This window comes from Rattus norvegicus, chromosome 11 (genome assembly GCF_021556685.1).
Source record: "Rattus norvegicus strain SHRSP/BbbUtx chromosome 11, alternate assembly SHRSP_T2T, whole genome shotgun sequence".
NCBI classification, from domain to species: Eukaryota; Metazoa; Chordata; class Mammalia; order Rodentia; family Muridae; genus Rattus; species Rattus norvegicus.
In genome coordinates this window covers 1,718,745-1,736,136 of record NC_141544.1, presented here as the reverse complement: position 1 = coordinate 1,736,136, position 17,392 = coordinate 1,718,745, and the positions used below count along the sequence as shown (strand labels likewise).

Genomic DNA, 17,392 nt, shown 5'->3' with positions numbered 1-17,392 from the left:
AAAAGGACAAATTATGCAGAAGAGTCGACTGATAATCTCTGCCAAGGCAGGGTGATGAGCCCTTCAAAATCTGCATTACAAAAGTCTGTCAGATGATCCTGGGCCAGAAGGCTGAAGACTGATGCTCCGACATATTAAGGAATAGGGGGACTGTCCAGGTGATCAGCAGTCTGTATAAATTGGCTAAGCTTGGAAGCCATGTTTTCTGCTTCCCATATTTTCAGGTAATCATTCTTGGATTTCTGATGTGGTTGGAGACTGGTAGTCTCATAGACAACCCAAGCGGTTTAGTATTGAGAAAGATGATAAATCTGTTAGGGTGGTTTTCAGGTGGCATAGGATCTAGAACCAGGATATAGTCAGGTATAGTTTTTAGTATAGATAACATGGTTAATGAAAAAAATTGATGCACTGGGTGATGAGTGTATTGTTGGTTTTATAAATTGTAGAATGGTTCTAATAGTACAGTGTTCACATATATATATATATAGGGAAAAGGTATTTTAACTGGAAAAAAGGGGGAAATATTGTGGTTGGCCTTGAAAATTTCTCTGAATTTGTTAAATAAAGGCAAGAGCGTGAGATTTGTACAGAGGGAAAAGTTGGGAGTGAGAGGGGGATTAGAATCAGAGAATAGGGTGAGAGAAAACAGTTAGTGCCAGTTGAGCCAGTAGAACCTGAGGAAGGGGGAGGGATTAAACGGGGGCGGGGAGAGTTGGGAGAGGAGTAAGGAAGAGAGGTGAAAAAGGGACTGTTTAGCACAAGATGGGGAACTGAGAAAAGTAAGAGGAATCAGGGGAGGAGAAAGAGAAGAAGCGAGGAGAGAGTCGTCGTGGCAGAAGAAGAAGCTGGAGACTTGGAAAATAAAAGGTGCAAAGGATGAGAGATTTTGGAGCTAGGAATAGGATAGTGTAGGGTGGATCTAAAAAATCTAGAGGCTGGATTGTTTTCTCATTAATTGAGTTGCTTTTTCATTGTATGGTCCTATTCGGGTTGGAGAGGAAACTGCAACATATTAACATCAAGGCAGGAGCACGACAGCATCTTGGCAGGCATGTGCAGGAGGAGCTGAGCGTTCTACATCTTCCTCTGAAGGCTGTTAGAAGACTGAATTCCAGGCAGCTAGGGTGAGGGTCTTAAAGCCCATGTCCACAGTGACACACCTATTCCATCAAGGCCACACCCACTCCAACAAGGCCAAACCCCCTAGCAGTGTCACTCCTATTTGGCACTATTGTCTTCAAACATGAAACTTATCCATAAATCTGTTCAATGGACAACAGGTAACTTTAGTGAAATAAATACAGAAGTATTAGAAAAATAGACAGAAAGATGTGTGCCTACTGTTCTATTCCTGTGAATAGACACCCCGACCAAATCAATTTATGAAAGCAAACATTTAATTGCGGTCTTACAGTTTCAGAGGGTGAGTCCGTGGACCATCATGGTATACACCATGACAGCAGGCTGGCAGGCAGGCAGGCCTGGCTGGATTAGATCCTGAGAACTCACATCCTGCTCTCCAGAAGAGAGAGAGAGAGAGATAGATAGAGAGACAGAGAGTGAGAGAGAGAGAGACAGAGAGAGAGAGAGAGAGAGAGAGGGAGAGATGGAGAGGGAGAGAGAGAGGGAGAGGGAGGGAGGGAGAGAGAGAGAAGCCTGGTGGGCTTTTGAAATCTCAAGGCCCCCACCTCCCATTGACACATCTCTTTAAACAAAAACACAACTCCTAATCCTTTCTAAACAATCCACCAACTGGAAACAAAACACATTCAAGTATTTAAACCTGAGGGTCACACTTATTCAAAGTCCTAAAGTATGTTTTTTATTTTTTTTCTTTTAAAGAAATCAAGTAATGAGTGTCCATCCAATTTGATAGTATATTTTATCATTACATTTCTTTACTCAGAGGTTAGGGTTATTTGCATAAGAGGTTTACAATCAAGCCATCACTCCCTCATAAGCCAAAGGCATCATACCCCCACCTTTCTACTTGATTATACACATTGGCGTTACTTATCTATATGGAAACAAATCACCTCATCCTGATTTAGTTCAAAGAATGGGGAGCTATTGATGTGCAATTAATTGCTATTCATAATGGGATAAACCAGAAGCCAACATGATTGAGTTTATTTTTTCTGGAACTGAAGATTTCCCTCCATTTAATAAAACGTGATAAATATGATTTTAATGCAAGCCTAGGTACCCCAACAAAGTCTTTGGTTTATATTTTTTTTCAGTATTTTCAGATAATTCTCTGTGATACACACGAACCTAGAGGAGGAGAACTGTTTAGACTCACTGACAAACACTCAAAAAGGATTCGTTTGCACAATAAGGAGATAAATCCTGTCCTCTGAGAGTTGGCCCCAGGACTCCCAATGATCTAAAAGTCCTCAGGTTCCTTGCCGAAAACGACACTGAATTTGCATATAACCTATGCAAGCCTGTTGTATACTCTAGTCATATTTATATGTGTGTGTGTGTGTGTGTGTGTGTGCATAGAGACATGTAAGTTCAGAGGCTGGGAGAGGGTAGAGTGTGTTCTGCTCCATCACTACGTACTTTATTCCCTTGTAACAGGGACCCTTGCTGAACCTGAGGTGAGGCTCACTGTCAGGAAGGCCCGGTCATCCTCCTGTTCCCATATCAAGCACTGGTTTTTGCATGTGTGACCACACACTTGGCTTTACCCCTCTGCCGTCTCCCCAGACCCTCCTACATTTTAAATAATCTCTGCATTACTTTGGTACTTAATGAAATGAAATCATGAGGGGCTGTTATTTAGGAGATGACAAGAAAAATGTTTTGAATGTGTTCAGTACAGATATGGTATTTTAAAACCACTTTTATTAGTTCCTTGAGAACTTCGTACATTATATATTGATAGAATTTACTTCTCACTTCTCTTCCTAACTCCTCCCAGATCCATCCCCACCTAATCCCTTCTCCCAACTTCAAGCTCTCTTTCTGCCTTCTGTAATAACCCACTCAAGTCATTTATGCTGCCCATAAATTCATGGGCCTTGGGCAAGCCCCTGGAGCCTGGCCAGCTTATCACCAGCTATATCTTTGTAGAAAACTGACTCTCCCTTTCCTGTCAGCTAGGGCTGAGGGATAGTGGTCCTGTCGAGTATACAAGACACTGCTTTGTTCTGGTTCTCGCTGACATCTGTATCTTATATTTCCACTCCCTCTTCCTTGAGGGTTCCTAAGACTCAACTCCTTCCCTTTTTGCCTCTCTCTGTGAGTCTGTGTATATGCGTGTGTGTCTATATTATAGATGTCCCATTTTACATTCAAGCACACACATGGTAGGGGGCGACTTTACAATTGACTGCTGACGGTATCTTACCCCACACAAAATGCTGCAATGCAGACATGGTGTAGCTCAGTCCCAGAAAGAAATAGGGGATGTTGAGAAACCTACCCAGCTGTTTCTAGTGTGAGGTGAAGGTTAGACCTCTGACACAACCTTCTGGCCCTACCCTATGGGTTTAAGATACACATTGTCCCAGTACAATGTTCAAAGGTAGACTATGAAAAACGATTGGACCCCGTGGGCTGTAATCAATGAGTTCATATGTTGATGGATGTGTATGAAGGTGGCGGGAAACTAGGAGATAGGAAATTAAGGGACTTGGTCATTTGGGACGTGTCTTGGAGGGTGTTTTTTTGTCCTTGGTCTCTTCCTGTGTTGGTGCTTCTTGGATGACAGTGAGGTTAGCAGTGGACCTCTATCATGCCCGTTTCATGGTCATGTGACCATGGACTGAAACCTATGAAACCATGAACCAAAATAAGATTGTTTACTATGTGAGTTGCTAGGCAACGTGTAAGAGTGATGAATGGATTAACATGAAAGTGGCCAAAAGTGATGCTGACCATACCACGTCAGGACTGGATTTGATGTAGGAGGACCCATGACTTAACCCTTTAAACTCTTTGTCTGGAGGCTGCACGCTAAGAGAAGACCCAATGTTTCCCAAGTGGTTTTATCCAGAAAATTCTGCCAATGTATCTGTCGTCTTAGCAAATCAAGAACCTCCTGCTTCCCGCTCTGGTCCTTCTCCTGACTTCACTTCTGTGTTTTTAATAGACTTCGATATCGTATGAACTAGTGGGAAATGAGAATTAAAAAAGGGAAGGAAGCTATAAATTTTGCTGTAAAATCATTAAATTACACACTTAAAATAAATGGATTTTTTAAGTATGTAAATTATACTTTAATAAGGCTGCAGAAAAGGCTTGGACAACTATGATGTTTGTCGTGTGATTTGCTATTTGTCATAGTTCCTGTGACTTTGCTCTTAATAGTAGTGGGTTTTATTACAGATGACTCAGACACCAGGGTAACCATGCAGGGAGAACACTCCGTTCCGTCAGGGAAAAAAAATCAACTCAAATTCATTGGCTTTCTTGATGAGGGATTTTCTGATCAAAGCTGAGTTGGCTGGAAGTTGGACAGCTATTGGCTGAGAGCAAAGATGGAGAGAGCACAATGTTTACAGGCACAACTGAAGGTTGTGCTCACGAAAGGGTCTGATTTTCACGGAGTGCAATTGCAGAAGCTCCAGCAGATGATGGAGCTGAGGCCTAGTAGCCTTGCAAGATGGCCATTATATGTTTTGTGATGTCATGGCCGAGTGTATGTCAAGGATAGATGAAGTAGAAATTTTTTGGTTTCTTTAGGAACTCACTTGTGACACAGGATGTTTTTCTGGAAGCTATGTTAGGAAAACATGTTTTGCTGAAGCAGACACATGAGAAGGCATGTGATATTTCGCTGGAGCACACGCTTGAAGGGGAACAGGATGTTTACAGAGAACATAAATGTAATCCCACAGAGAGGGAGAGGACATTTTTACATTGCTACAACTTGCAAGGCTTCGATGGTCTTTGCTGGTCTTCGTTCCACAATGAGAAATGCACAAAAGGACCTGTGCTTTCCAGGCTGCTTCTGGCTGCTTCTGCTGCTTCTTGTTGGTTTGTTAGAGCCTTGTGGTCTCTGACAGATCAAGGCACTGCTACTGATTCGTGTTTTGCGTTTGCTATTGGGCCATACTGCACCATGAAGATTGAAGTTACCCCAAAGAATTACTTCTAAATAGGTCCACAACTCTCTCCCTTTTCCTATCAACTTTCTCACTCTGCTACCTCTAGTTGGTGGGCTAGAAGGTTTACGAACCCTAAATAATGTAGGTTTTGAAAAAATCTAAGCCTACAGATAGATTCATGGGTTTTGAGAAAGGGTTATGTCTCCTGCTGAGAAGAGATGATATGTAGGTTGTGACTTTTAGGTTCTGTGGTCTACTGTGACCCATGAAATGGCCAGTGACTGACAGTCTCCCAGTAAGTGCAGCCCACACTAAAATGCTTTTGCTTGGCATTGGGAGCTATAGAATGTATTCATTTCTTGTCACATATCTTCGAGTGTTCATGTTGGTGACAGTAGTTACTCTTCAGTTCTGCCATACAGGGAAGTGGGTCTATACACTGAGAGAAGAGAGTGGCTGGTGGTGAGTATGTAACATGGAGTAAGGGAAACATTACGGTGCTGGGTCTCTCTCGCTCTTTTTTTCCCCCAATTTGACAATCTGGAGTCAACTGAGAAGAGAGAACAATTCAAGAACTGCCTCCATTAGATTAGTCTTTGGGTAAGTTTATGAAACATTTTCTTGATTAATGACTGTTGTGGGAGGGCCCACCATTGTGGGCAAGTTCATCAGTAGTCATGTGTAAAAAGAACAGCCTTTTAGGCTGTAAGAAATAGTAATGGAGCAAGCCATGGGGAGTGTGGTGGTTTGAATAAGAAAGGCTCCCACAGTCATATATTTGAATATTTAGTTAACAGGGAGTGACAGCATTCTCCAGGATTAGAAGGATTAAGAGGTGTGGCCTCATTGGAGTAAGTGGGGGTGTCGACAAGGGTGGAGTTTGAGTTTTCAAGAGCCCCATGTGTTCCCAGAGTTGCTCTCTCTCCCTCCCTCTCTCTCTCTCTGACTCTCTCTCTCTTGGTCTCTCCCTCCCTCTCTCTCTCTCTCTCTCTCTCTGCTTACAGAGCAGTAGCTCTCTATTGCTCCAGTGTTATGCTCCCTGCCATGATGATGGACCAGACGTCTGAAACTGTAAGTTATCCTCCAATTACATGCTTTCATTATAGTAGTTCCTTGACCATGGTGTCTTTTCACAGCAACAGAACAATGACTGAGACAGGGAGCAGGCCAACAAGCAGAGCTCCTTGTTACGGGTTCAAACTCCTGCTCTGTTTTCCCTCAGTGATGGTCTGCAACCTGTAAGGCAAATAACCCTTTCCTCCCCAAGTTAGTTTTGATCATGGCATTCATCACGGAGAGAAGGAAGCAAACTAGAACTTCACAGGTCAGTACATGAGCAAGTCTTACCTTTAAATTAAAACAAAGTGTCTATATGTTTCTATTTGTGGTTATGAGGTAAGAGTCTGCAGCTCTACTAGACACACTGTTTCTATAAGACATTGTCTTACTTAGGGTTCCTATTGTTGTAAGGAAACACGGTGACCAAAGAGCAAGTTAGGGAGGAAAAGGTTTCTTCAGCTTACACTTCTACATTGCTGCTCATCACCAAAGGAAGTTGGGACAGGAACTCAAACAGGACAGGATCCTGGAGGCAGGAACTGAGGCAGAGGCTATGGAGTGGCACTGCTTACCGTCTTGCTCCTCATGTCTTGCTGAGCTTGCTTTCTTATAGAACCCAGGACCACAACCCTAGGAATGATGCCGCTCACAGTGGGCCGGGCCCTCCCCCACAAATCACTAAGAAAATGCCCTACAGCTGGATCTTATGGACGCATGTTCTCAACTGAGGTGCCCTCTTCTGAGATGACTCTAGATTGTGTCTAGTTGGCATAAAATCAGGGCGGTGGTTAGAATGTGATTGTCCCATGGGAAGTGTGGCACAAATAGGAGGTGTGGCCCTGTGGGAGTAGGTGTGGCCTTGTTGGAGGAAGCATATCACTGTGGGGGTGATATGCTTCTTCTCCAACACCATGTCTGCCTAGACGCTTCCATGATTCCTGCCTTGATGAAAATAGACTGAACTTCTGAACCTGTAAGCCAGCCCTACTTAAATGTTGTCCCTTATAAGTTGCCTTGGTCATGATGTCTTTTTGCAGAAATGAAAACATCAGACAAACAGCCAGTATAAAAACCCCCAAATAACAGAATTTATCAACTATAGAAAGTATTTTCAAGTCCTGCAGTGAGAAAATTATTCTTGAGAAAAGAAACAGCAATGAATGTGTCCATGAGAAGGTTCCCTCCAATGACATTCTTGGAGTGTAGATGTGGCTCAGGGAGAATCCATGGAGTGCAAAGGGGCTTCACAGGAGTAGAGAGCTACATGGTCAGGAACCGCAAAGCATTTTGAAGTAATGGCAAATGGCATAGGATAGAGCTCAATGCAGCACCTCTGACTTGGAGTCACCGTCAAGAGTTTTCTGAGGATAAGTTTACATGTGAGTCATAGACGGGAAATTCCTGGGGCTAGATACGGTAACAGGGACCACAGGTGTAGAGGAAGCCATCCAGGTGAAGGAGAGTGAGGCAAGACAAACCAGTTTAGGAGCTCTTTGTGTTCATCTAGGGGCATAGAGACCTCAAAAAATATTAAAGGATGCAAGAGAGACAAACAGTGCTCAGGAAAACTAAGCACAGGATCGCGTGACACCTGACAGAAGCTCACGGCATCCTCATCTTCCCATTAAAATTACTTTTTACTGATCATACAAAATAATGGGCTTTATGATACTTTCAGGAATCGATAGATTTAAACTTAGTTTGGCAATCACTACTCTTGAGTTATCCTCGACAAAATGTCCTCCGGGGAAGCCTCCACCTCACATCCACCTTCTGTAGTGACGGCTTGGCTGTACTTTAAGGTACAAAAGAGATCAATATGGATGTGGCCCAAGTTCAACTCATTCTAGACCCTTTCTGTTCTTCCTGGGTCTCCTGCTTCACTTTGTGAGAACTCCATTTGGAATTCCTTCGTCCCTCAGTGTCCTCTACTCCCTCATATGTTCTTTAGTCTTTCTTCCACATCACCATCAATTTAATCTTCTAACCCTCATCCTGGTCTCTTCTCTGCATGTGAAGTTTGGATTTAATTGAAAAGATGATTTTAGGGGCTGGAGAGATGACCAATGGATCAAGAGCTCGTCTGCTTTGAAAGAGGGCCTGGATTTGGTTCTTTGAGCTCATGTTCAATGGCTTCCAATCACCTTTAATTCCAGCTCCAGGGGACCTGACTATTCTTGTCTCTGTGATCTCCTGTGTTCATGCCCTGCCCCCTCCCACATAATTAAAAATAATACATCTACAGATGAGAAACAGGTTTCATTAGGTTTTGTTAGTCAAAGAAAACCTGATCTTCTCTGATTCTGAGTCTGCTTTGATCAGTTTATTGGGTTTCCCCTTGAGTTCCAAGATCACCTCCCTATTACCTGCCCCTCTTTCCCCAACAGTCTTTTTCTCCCTCAAACTTCACCTCAGAGACTCTATCTATGTCTGGCCCCTCTTCACTGCTTCCTAAACATCCATCTTTTTCCCCCGTGCCATCCCTGCTCCTCTAAGCCTCTTCTCCAGTTCTTTTCTCTCCCTAAAGACCAGACCAGCTCAGTCCTGTTTGTTTTAGTCTATGTGACATCAGACTTACTCACAGCCTTGACCTTCCTCTCCATGTTCCATCCACCACAGCCTGTCTCCTCCACCAAAGTGTTCACACACAACAAGTCACATCGCACATTTTAATTTTTACAGCAAAAACAAATTGCACTGGAAAAGATACTGGGGTTGTCAAAGGCCCTCGTTTATCTAAAACACATAAAAACATTTTCCCCCCAATCCTATAAATTCCCCATCTATGTCCCCCACACTTTGTGAATTTCACCTTAACAGATCTTTTCCAACAGATTATAGACGTAGATGTGGATGTCGCCAACAAACTTGATGAAGTACATGGAAGGCTTGGCTAGAACTTGGTAAATGACTTTGCAGATCTTTTTAGACCCGTAACTTCTGGTGAACTGCACACATTGACCTGTTAAGATGTCGCTGTCAACGTCTGACTTCACCTCTGCTGGAGGAGTCTCTGGAATGATAGGGAGGTTACCTTCTGTGTAATCATCCAGGAGCTGGTAGAGGTATAGGACTGGATCTTTCTCGTAGGTGATGTAAAACCAGTCCTTCATGATCGGCACCTGGGCTAGGACCACCTTCCTCCAGTTGACCTTAGAGCCAAGTTTGTCCTCAAATTTATGCTCCACAGCTCGGCCAACCATGGCACTTGCGAGATGGGCGTCTTTCACTTGAGGAAACACTACTTTGTGAGCAAGAACTTAAGCTTTAAAATCCTCTCATCGCTTTGAGATACCATAAAGTTTATTGATATTTTCCTTCCCACAGGTGGCTCTTGCCATTTCGAGCTTGATACTGGTGACAGGAAATGCCAATCAGGTTTGTGTCTGTACCTCATTAATCACTCGGAATTCACGTCATTCAGTGAGGCTACCGTGGGGAAGGAGGTAGTTAGAGATCTTACGGGTACACGACGTGGGAAGAATAATGCCCACCCCCACTACAGATATCCAAATATTCACCCTCATCTCTGGTTTGAATGTGTTCGCCCAAAAGTAATTTTCTAAAGATAAATTCCCAGTGGGAATGTAGTTGTGAAAAATTGATTAGGTCAAGAGAGATGCTACCTACAAATAAAGATCCATTAATGATGCTATTGTGGAAAAAGGTTCAATTATGAAAGGGAGTTTGGCTCCCTCTCATGTCTTCCTAACCCATTGGATCACTTCTGTGGTGACACATCCCACAAGAACTCCTTCCTCTGCCGATGGATGGTCTCTTCCTCTTGGATTTACAGGCTTCTGATTCAGAATCATACAGAATCAGTGTCATTACAGACTAGCCAATCGGTGCCATTCTGTTTGTCCATACAAGCGAGGACATGCCTCAGTATTGTGACCAACTGGGTCATAGATAGAATGGATAAAGATTAGCAATGAATAAAAGTATTATGAGCTTTCTCTTATAAAAATTGCATTACGATATGAGAAAAAAGAAAGATGAATGCATAAATAATTGTGTTGGATTTGATTGTATGCAAATAATTGAAGAATCTATCTTAGAAATAAGGTCATGGAGATTATCCTAAGGAAGTGACAGCTAAGTTAAATTAGATTTAAAATAATTGAACTATATTTCGGGCAATATTACTATAAATATAAGGTCAATAAAAGGAAAAGAGTTTGACATATGCAAAAAGTAAATGTGAAAGTAGTGTGTATAGATTAAGTGATAGAAGAGAGGAACAAATAACGCTGAAGCTTACATATCACATATGGGCTTACAGAAACAATATGAAAGATATAAATTTTTATTTATGGAAAATGTCTAGCAAATCATTGAATAGATTTAAGTAAGTTTGTTTAACTCTCTATGTACATACTAAGGGACTCTGGTTACTTATGTATTATGAAATGATACACAGAATGATTTGAAGGATGTTTTTGAAGTCAATCTGGAAGTAGTGTCAGTGATAAAGAAAAATATTCATATCAGACAGCTATGTTGGAAATTTATGTGTTTGGTAGTAGAATGATTATGGGGAGGGCCGGAAGAAAGAAACACAATGTCTTGTTTTGAGCAAATGAAAATATGTTGGAGTTATTTACTGTGATGTGGAATATTTCATGATAAGTGTATTTAGGAGAATTTTAAAGGAATATATTTTAGATCGATTTACTTGAAGATGCTTGAGAGAAACTCTAACTCACTAGAAATTCCTATTTACTGTTCAATGTTTGGTGATATTATCCATTACTCAGACCATGAATTAATAGCTGTTATTTAACAAAACATTACTTTAATAGATGTATTTTTTCACATTATATCTGGTAGTTCTTATTTCATTAGGAGCAATCCTATGCTTACATTACATGCTTGTTTAGTACATGCGGACAAATAATTTGCCGATTTACTTACTCTAAACATTTTGGATTGCAATTAGCATTTAATCCAACTTTATGGGAGCTGACACAGCTGTTTGATTAGAATATAATAGTTCATGAATTTAAATTTCACAGAAAGAAGTGATTTGCTCATATTTTGTAAAGTTACAAACTCTAGAAGTGTAAAAATATATAATAAATATCTAGCTCTTCTACGTTTTCTCTTTAGTATTTTAGCGTGTTATGATATTCATGCAAAAATTCCTTACCCAGATGATTTTAACTGTAATATCCAGTACTATTAAACATATGCACAGCATTTTACAACTATGAATGATATTTGCTTTCAGAAAATTTTCATCAAATGAGCCAGAAATTCTTCATGACTTCAACACAACATGGCCTTTGGGAACAGAATAAACCACAAACAAGGAAATGGAGAAAGTGATTGACTCACACAAAATTCTTGGTTTTAAATTTAATAATCATGCTAGTTATGGGATAGAGCTTTGAAAATAGAGTCAATGACAGGATGAAAAACTCTGACGAAGAGTATTTAAATTGAATTTTTACTAAATAAAAGAAAACAGTTAATCTGAATGTAAGCAACATTTAACAAAATGACGTTGTTCTTCTGCCACTATTTATTCAATGCTTTGCTTTTTGTTCCTATATATGTTCCAGAAACATTTCAATGATTCTTGTTATTCTTAAATAAATGAACATGCAGTCTAGCTTATTTAATATTCCACATTATCTTAATGTTCTTCTGTTTCTTTAGATATTAAAATTATAGAGAATTATTTTGACTAGAATAAAATTTTATTGTTTCTTTATCATATGAGAGAAGCAATTATTACAGAGAATGGATACCTGATATTTTCTAAATAATCTCAATAGAGTTTTATACCACATATATTAGATCAATCATTCATATCTTTTCCAAATGAAACTCATTAAATGTTACTATTTATATAGTATGTAGAGGGAGTGATATATAGAAATAAAACATCACCTATGCAGCCACTATCATCTATTATCCCCATGATGAAAGCTATACTAAGATGTGAAGATGGTACAGACACATTGCAGGAAAGATCAGCATCATTCAAATGAAGATTGAGCTGGAAAGTGATTTGAACTAAGTATAGTTAAGAATAATGTAAATAAGTTTAATGTTATGAGAACTAGTTCACCTGTTATGGTTGCCTTATCCCTTCTTAACTTGGGCAGTCACATTTCTGCTCTGTGGAATGAGACAGTCTCCACCTTCTCAGCCCTCACATATTTCAGTTTGTCACTTGGTCCTCAGGACATCCATAAACCTGGCGATGAATTTTTCTTCTTGGAAATTTGAAATGTTCATATTTCCTTAATTTGGAGAGAGGGTTAAAAGCAAATGGGAATTGAGTGACATACCATAACTCTTCTGTATTATTATCAAAATGTTTTTTTTTTTCGGGGATGGGATACTTGAGGTGATAAGAAAGAAAAGGTGCTGCTTTATTTGAAATACGTTTTTACCTCATTCTGTGCCCCTGTAAAGGGCCCAGGCTTATCTGTCAGGCCTGGCCATGTTCCTGTCACTACTCCACTGCCTTTCTCATGCAGTTCATAATGCTAGATCCTGCTTGCCACTCTAGGTTTCATCTTGACCAGATTCAGCTCATTTCCCTGTGATCCTGCTCTGAAACATACACAAGGTTTTTTTCCTTTTTTCATTTTCAAACTTTTAAAGGTTTATGTTAATTTTTGTTTAACCTGTTTTATGAAAGCCTTAGAGGAGAATTATTCATGGATGTCTGTTTTGATTGGAACGAGAAAATAATGAAAAAAAAACTCTTTTTAATTTACAAGACATTTTCATTTCTAAGTATTTCTCTTACATAAACCCACCATGCTTGTTTATCTTCCTGTCTTGTCCTGAGTTCCTTCTTCCCATTGCTTCTTGAATACTGCCTCTTAGGACTTACTGCAGAACCATAAATGCTGGCATACACGAGGAAGGACTTGATTCTTCTACACTTTTCTAACCCTTTTTTAGACGTATCTTCCTACACTCTTGAGCTATTTGAATTAATTTGGATCACTGTACTCAATAGTATAGTAATATAGTGCTTGGGTCTTGAAAATATCTGTCATTATTCCCTTGTCATAGTTTTACAGCTCAGAGTTTGGCCTAGTTACATTTTGGAACCTTAGTCCAAGAAGTTTGTGAACTTGGAAAAAACCTAGACAGCAGCTATTATTACTTTCAAATGGTATTTTAATACATGAGGTCTATAAAAACCTTTAATAAATCATGGAAAAGTAGTCTGAGATTCCTGTTTCTGTAAAGTACTTGAAAAAAATGAAAGGGAGAAAGACCATGGCCCACTCACTTTTGTCTTCACATAGGGTGCTCAAATGTGACTTTCGTTTTGGTGCCTTTTCTGGTTAGAACGTAAAGTTGTTTGTGTTAGTTTCCGTTAATGATTTGCTTTTATTAATATACACTTTTGTTATTTTTTTGTCTTCAACCTTCCCATTAGGGCCATGGTTCCCCACTTTGTATAGATAAAAGTTGGGTTCAGTCCAGCTATTATTGTCCTGGGGAACAAACCACAATTTTGGGAACAAATGTTCACAATTATATACTTGACCATGGTTTGAAATTCTTCCTTGCCATCACTTTCTTGTATCAACATAATTGTTTACTTACGCTCAATTAATTTTATTGACCACTCTATAATGCCATTATGTATCTGTGTGTAGGGGAAAAGGGATTCTTTAACTTTTTCGTGGTATGTGGTTTTATTCTTTCATAAATTATTTCCTACCACCACATGAGCACAGCCCTCTACCTGGCATTATTGCTTGCTGGGATCATTGTGGAAGGGTAGTGTGAAGTTCATCACTGTTCTTTGTTTCAGAGATTCTTATTTTTCATAAGTAATCCATCCTATTGAAATGGCTAATTAATTATTGTATTCTCCTTCATATATGACTGCTGCTGAGAATAAATTGCATTTTAACATTGATAAACAATAACAAAATCCCATAAAGGCAAGAACATACATAAAGAAGGAAAAGTATTCACAAAGAAAAAATGCATTTAAAATGGAGAAAAATATAAGCAAAATGAGATCAAAAGTTATAGTCAGAAATTATAAAATTAAAAATTTCATTATAAAATTATAAATTTGTAAGGTTGGATTTTTAAGTTATTAAAATAACTTCTGTTATTTTAACCATATCTGTTTAGTTTCAGTTTCTATAAATTGTCTGTTGTTGAGAGAGCAGAATTGACGTTTCCAACAATTTATTTTGTGTGGTGCAATATTTGCTTTGAGCTATAGTTATGTTTCTTTTATGAATTTAGGTGTCCTTGCATTTGAAACATGGTTGTTCAGAATTGAAAGTTCATCTTAGTATTATTTTTTCTTTGACAATATGGTTCCCTTCCTTATCATTTTTGATAACTTTTTGTTATTTATTATTATAATTATTATTTTATTATTATTTTTATTTTCACTTTTATCATAATATATTATTATTATTATTATTATTATTATTATTTGTCTACTTGATATTTTCTATGATTCTAGTACTTTAACAGGTATCTCTTTCTGATTTGAGGAATATTGTTCCCAGAAAATCACATACAACTAGTTATTGTAGCTGATTTTATTTTCATGCTTCTCATAATGTCCTGAACTTTTGAATCAGGGACCCTGCCTCAGTTGGTTCTGATTGGAACATAGAGAAAATGATAGCCAGTGTCTAGGCAGGGCAGACAGAGCAGGAGTTTCAGGATGCTTGGACAAAGGTCCAGAGTGGAAGAAGGCATGGAGATTCTCCAGGACAGACTTTCATGAGAGAGAAGCAGCTGACATAGAAGAGCATGAGAATAAGCAGACCCAGGAGAGCTGCCCAATGGTGTCCAGGGCAAGAAAGATGGGATATAGATTTTAGCAAATAATAAAGTGGGAATATCAGTGGGGGATAGTTTAGCCACTCGGAGGTTAGGAAGTGGCCTTGCCATTGAGCTGTTAAAGGCATAGAAAATATGAAGACTCCATGTGTGAGGCCTCCATCCATAAACCCCCTATCCCTATCCTTTTCTGCTGCCCTGTCTTCTTCAAAGGTGTTTTCCCCTCCGCAAAAACATCGCCTTGCTGCCACCCCAGCATGACATTCTATTTCCGGAAGGCCCAGCCTTGGATGACCAAGGGCTCCTCCCATTGGTGCAGAGCACGGTCATGCTTTGCTACATATGCAGCTGGAGACGCCAGTCTGTCCATGTGCAGTCTTCAGGAAGTGCTTTAGTCCCGCGGAGCTCTGGTTCGTGACCCCTGTTGTCCTTACTGGGTTGCAAGGCACTTCCGCTCCTATAATACTTTCTCTCTCTTCTCCAAAGGGGACCCTGTTCTCAGTGCAATGGTTGGCTGCAAGCATCAGCCTCGGTGTTTGTCGTGATCTGGGAGAGCCTCTCAGGGGACAGCTCTATCAGGCTCCTGTGAGCATGCACTTGTTGGCCTCAGCAATGTTGTTTAGGTTTGGGGGCTGTATGTATGTGGGCTGCATCCCCAGGTGGTTTAGGCTCAGAATGGCTATTCCTTCAGTCTCTGTTCTAAACTTAATCTCCATATCATGTCCTATGAATATTTTTGTTTCCCCTTAAGACAGACCATCCTCACTTGGTTCATCCTTCTATTTGAACTTAAAGCGGTATGTGAATTGTATGTTGTGTAATTCAAGTTTTTGGGATAGTGTGTGTGTGTATGTGTGTGTGTGTGTGTGTGTGTGTGTGTTTGTGTGTGTTTTATTTTTGTTTTTTTTGGGGTGTGTGTGTGTAATTTGGTTGCCTCATTCAGGATGGTATTTTATAATTTCATCCATTTGCTTATGAATTTCATGATGTCATTGTTATTGATTACTGAGTTGAACTCAATTATGTAGATGAACCACATTTTCTGAATCCGTTTATGTGGTCAAATCATCTGGGTTCTTCCTAGCTTCTGGCTATCATGAATACAGCTGCTATAACAGAGTACAACGTGTGTCCTAGTTATATGTTGGGGCATCATTTGGGAATATGCCCAGGAGTGGGGTAGCTAAGTTCTCAGCATATACTATGTTCTGAGGAAAGCCCAGAGTAATTTCCGGAATATTGTACCTCATTTCGATCCCACCAATAATGTAGGAGTCTTACCCTTCCTCCACATGGTGACCAGCATCTGTTGTTAACTGAAAGGTTGATCTTAGCCATTCTGCCTGGTGTATCTTTTGATTTGCATTACCCTGATGAACAATGACGTTGATCATTTCTTTATGTATTTCCCAGCCATTCAAAATTCTTCTCCTGAAAATTATTTGTTTAGATCTGTACCCCATTTATAATAGGGTTATTTGACTTTCTGGAGCATAACTTCTTGAGTTCTTTGTACATATTGAATATTAATTCTCTTTCAGATATAGGATGGCAAAGATCTTTTTTGAAGATATTAGTTTCCATTTTCTCATAATGACAGTGTTTCTTGCCTTACAGACACTTTGGATTTTTACAAGGTCCAATCTGTCAGCTCTTCATCGTAAAGCATAAGCCACTGGTTTGGTGCTCTGTTCAAGAAATTTTCCATAGTCATCACGTGTTCAAGCTTTTCCCTACTTTTTCTTCTATTGGTTTGTGTTTATCTCTTTTTTCTGGATGCCCTTAATCCACTTGGCCTTCAGCTTTGTACAGCGTGATAAGAATGGATGGATTTACATTAATTTACATGCTGACATCTACTTGAACCAACACAGGTGTTTACTTGCCTGTCTCTGTACCCATACCATATAAATTTTATCACTATTGCTGGGTATTCAGCTTGAGCTTACGGATGTTGATTTCCCCAGAATTTCTTTTATTTTGAGAATAGTTTTCACTTCCTAGTTTTTTTCTTATTCTAAATGAACTTGCATATTTCTCCTTTTAACTGTATGAATAATTTTGTTGAGATTTTCTTGGGGATTGCATTGAATCTGTAGATTGATTTTGGCAAAGGGCCCTTTTTGCTATATCAATACTGCCAATCCATGACCATGAAAGGTCTTTCCACCTTCTCAAATTTTCTTCTATTAGAGACATTAAGTTCTCGTCATAAGGCGCTTTCATTTGCCTGGTTTGAGTTGCACGGAGGTATTTTTTGTTATTTGTGATTATTGTGAAGTGTGTCATTTCCCTAATTTCTTTCTCGGTCTGTTTATTCGTGGAAGCTTACTGATCTGTTTGAGTTAATTTTATATCCAGGATTTTGCTGAAGCTGTTTATCACATGCATTAGTTTAATGGTGGAAATTATGGAGTCACTTAAGTATACTATCATATCACCTGCAAATAATGATATATTGACCTCTTCCTTTATTA

General features: G+C 39.5%; 1 protein-coding gene across 1 annotated transcript; it reads right to left on the bottom strand.

Annotated features, from left to right (window-relative positions):
* Positions 1-8,932: 8,932 nt before the first annotated feature.
* LOC148002404 (Y-linked testis-specific protein 1-like) lies at positions 8,933-9,322 on the bottom strand. The gene has a single exon (XM_087577158.1). The coding sequence runs from the start codon at positions 9,320-9,322 to the stop codon at positions 8,933-8,935; it is 390 nt and encodes a 129-aa protein (XP_087433284.1).
* Positions 9,323-17,392: the final 8,070 nt, after the last annotated feature.

What these genes read in the sequence shown, in the direction of transcription:
- LOC148002404 (XM_087577158.1), bottom strand. Translation starts at nt 9,322, where the DNA reads ATGGTTGGCCGAGCTGTGGAGCATAAATTTGAGGACAAACTTGGCTCT.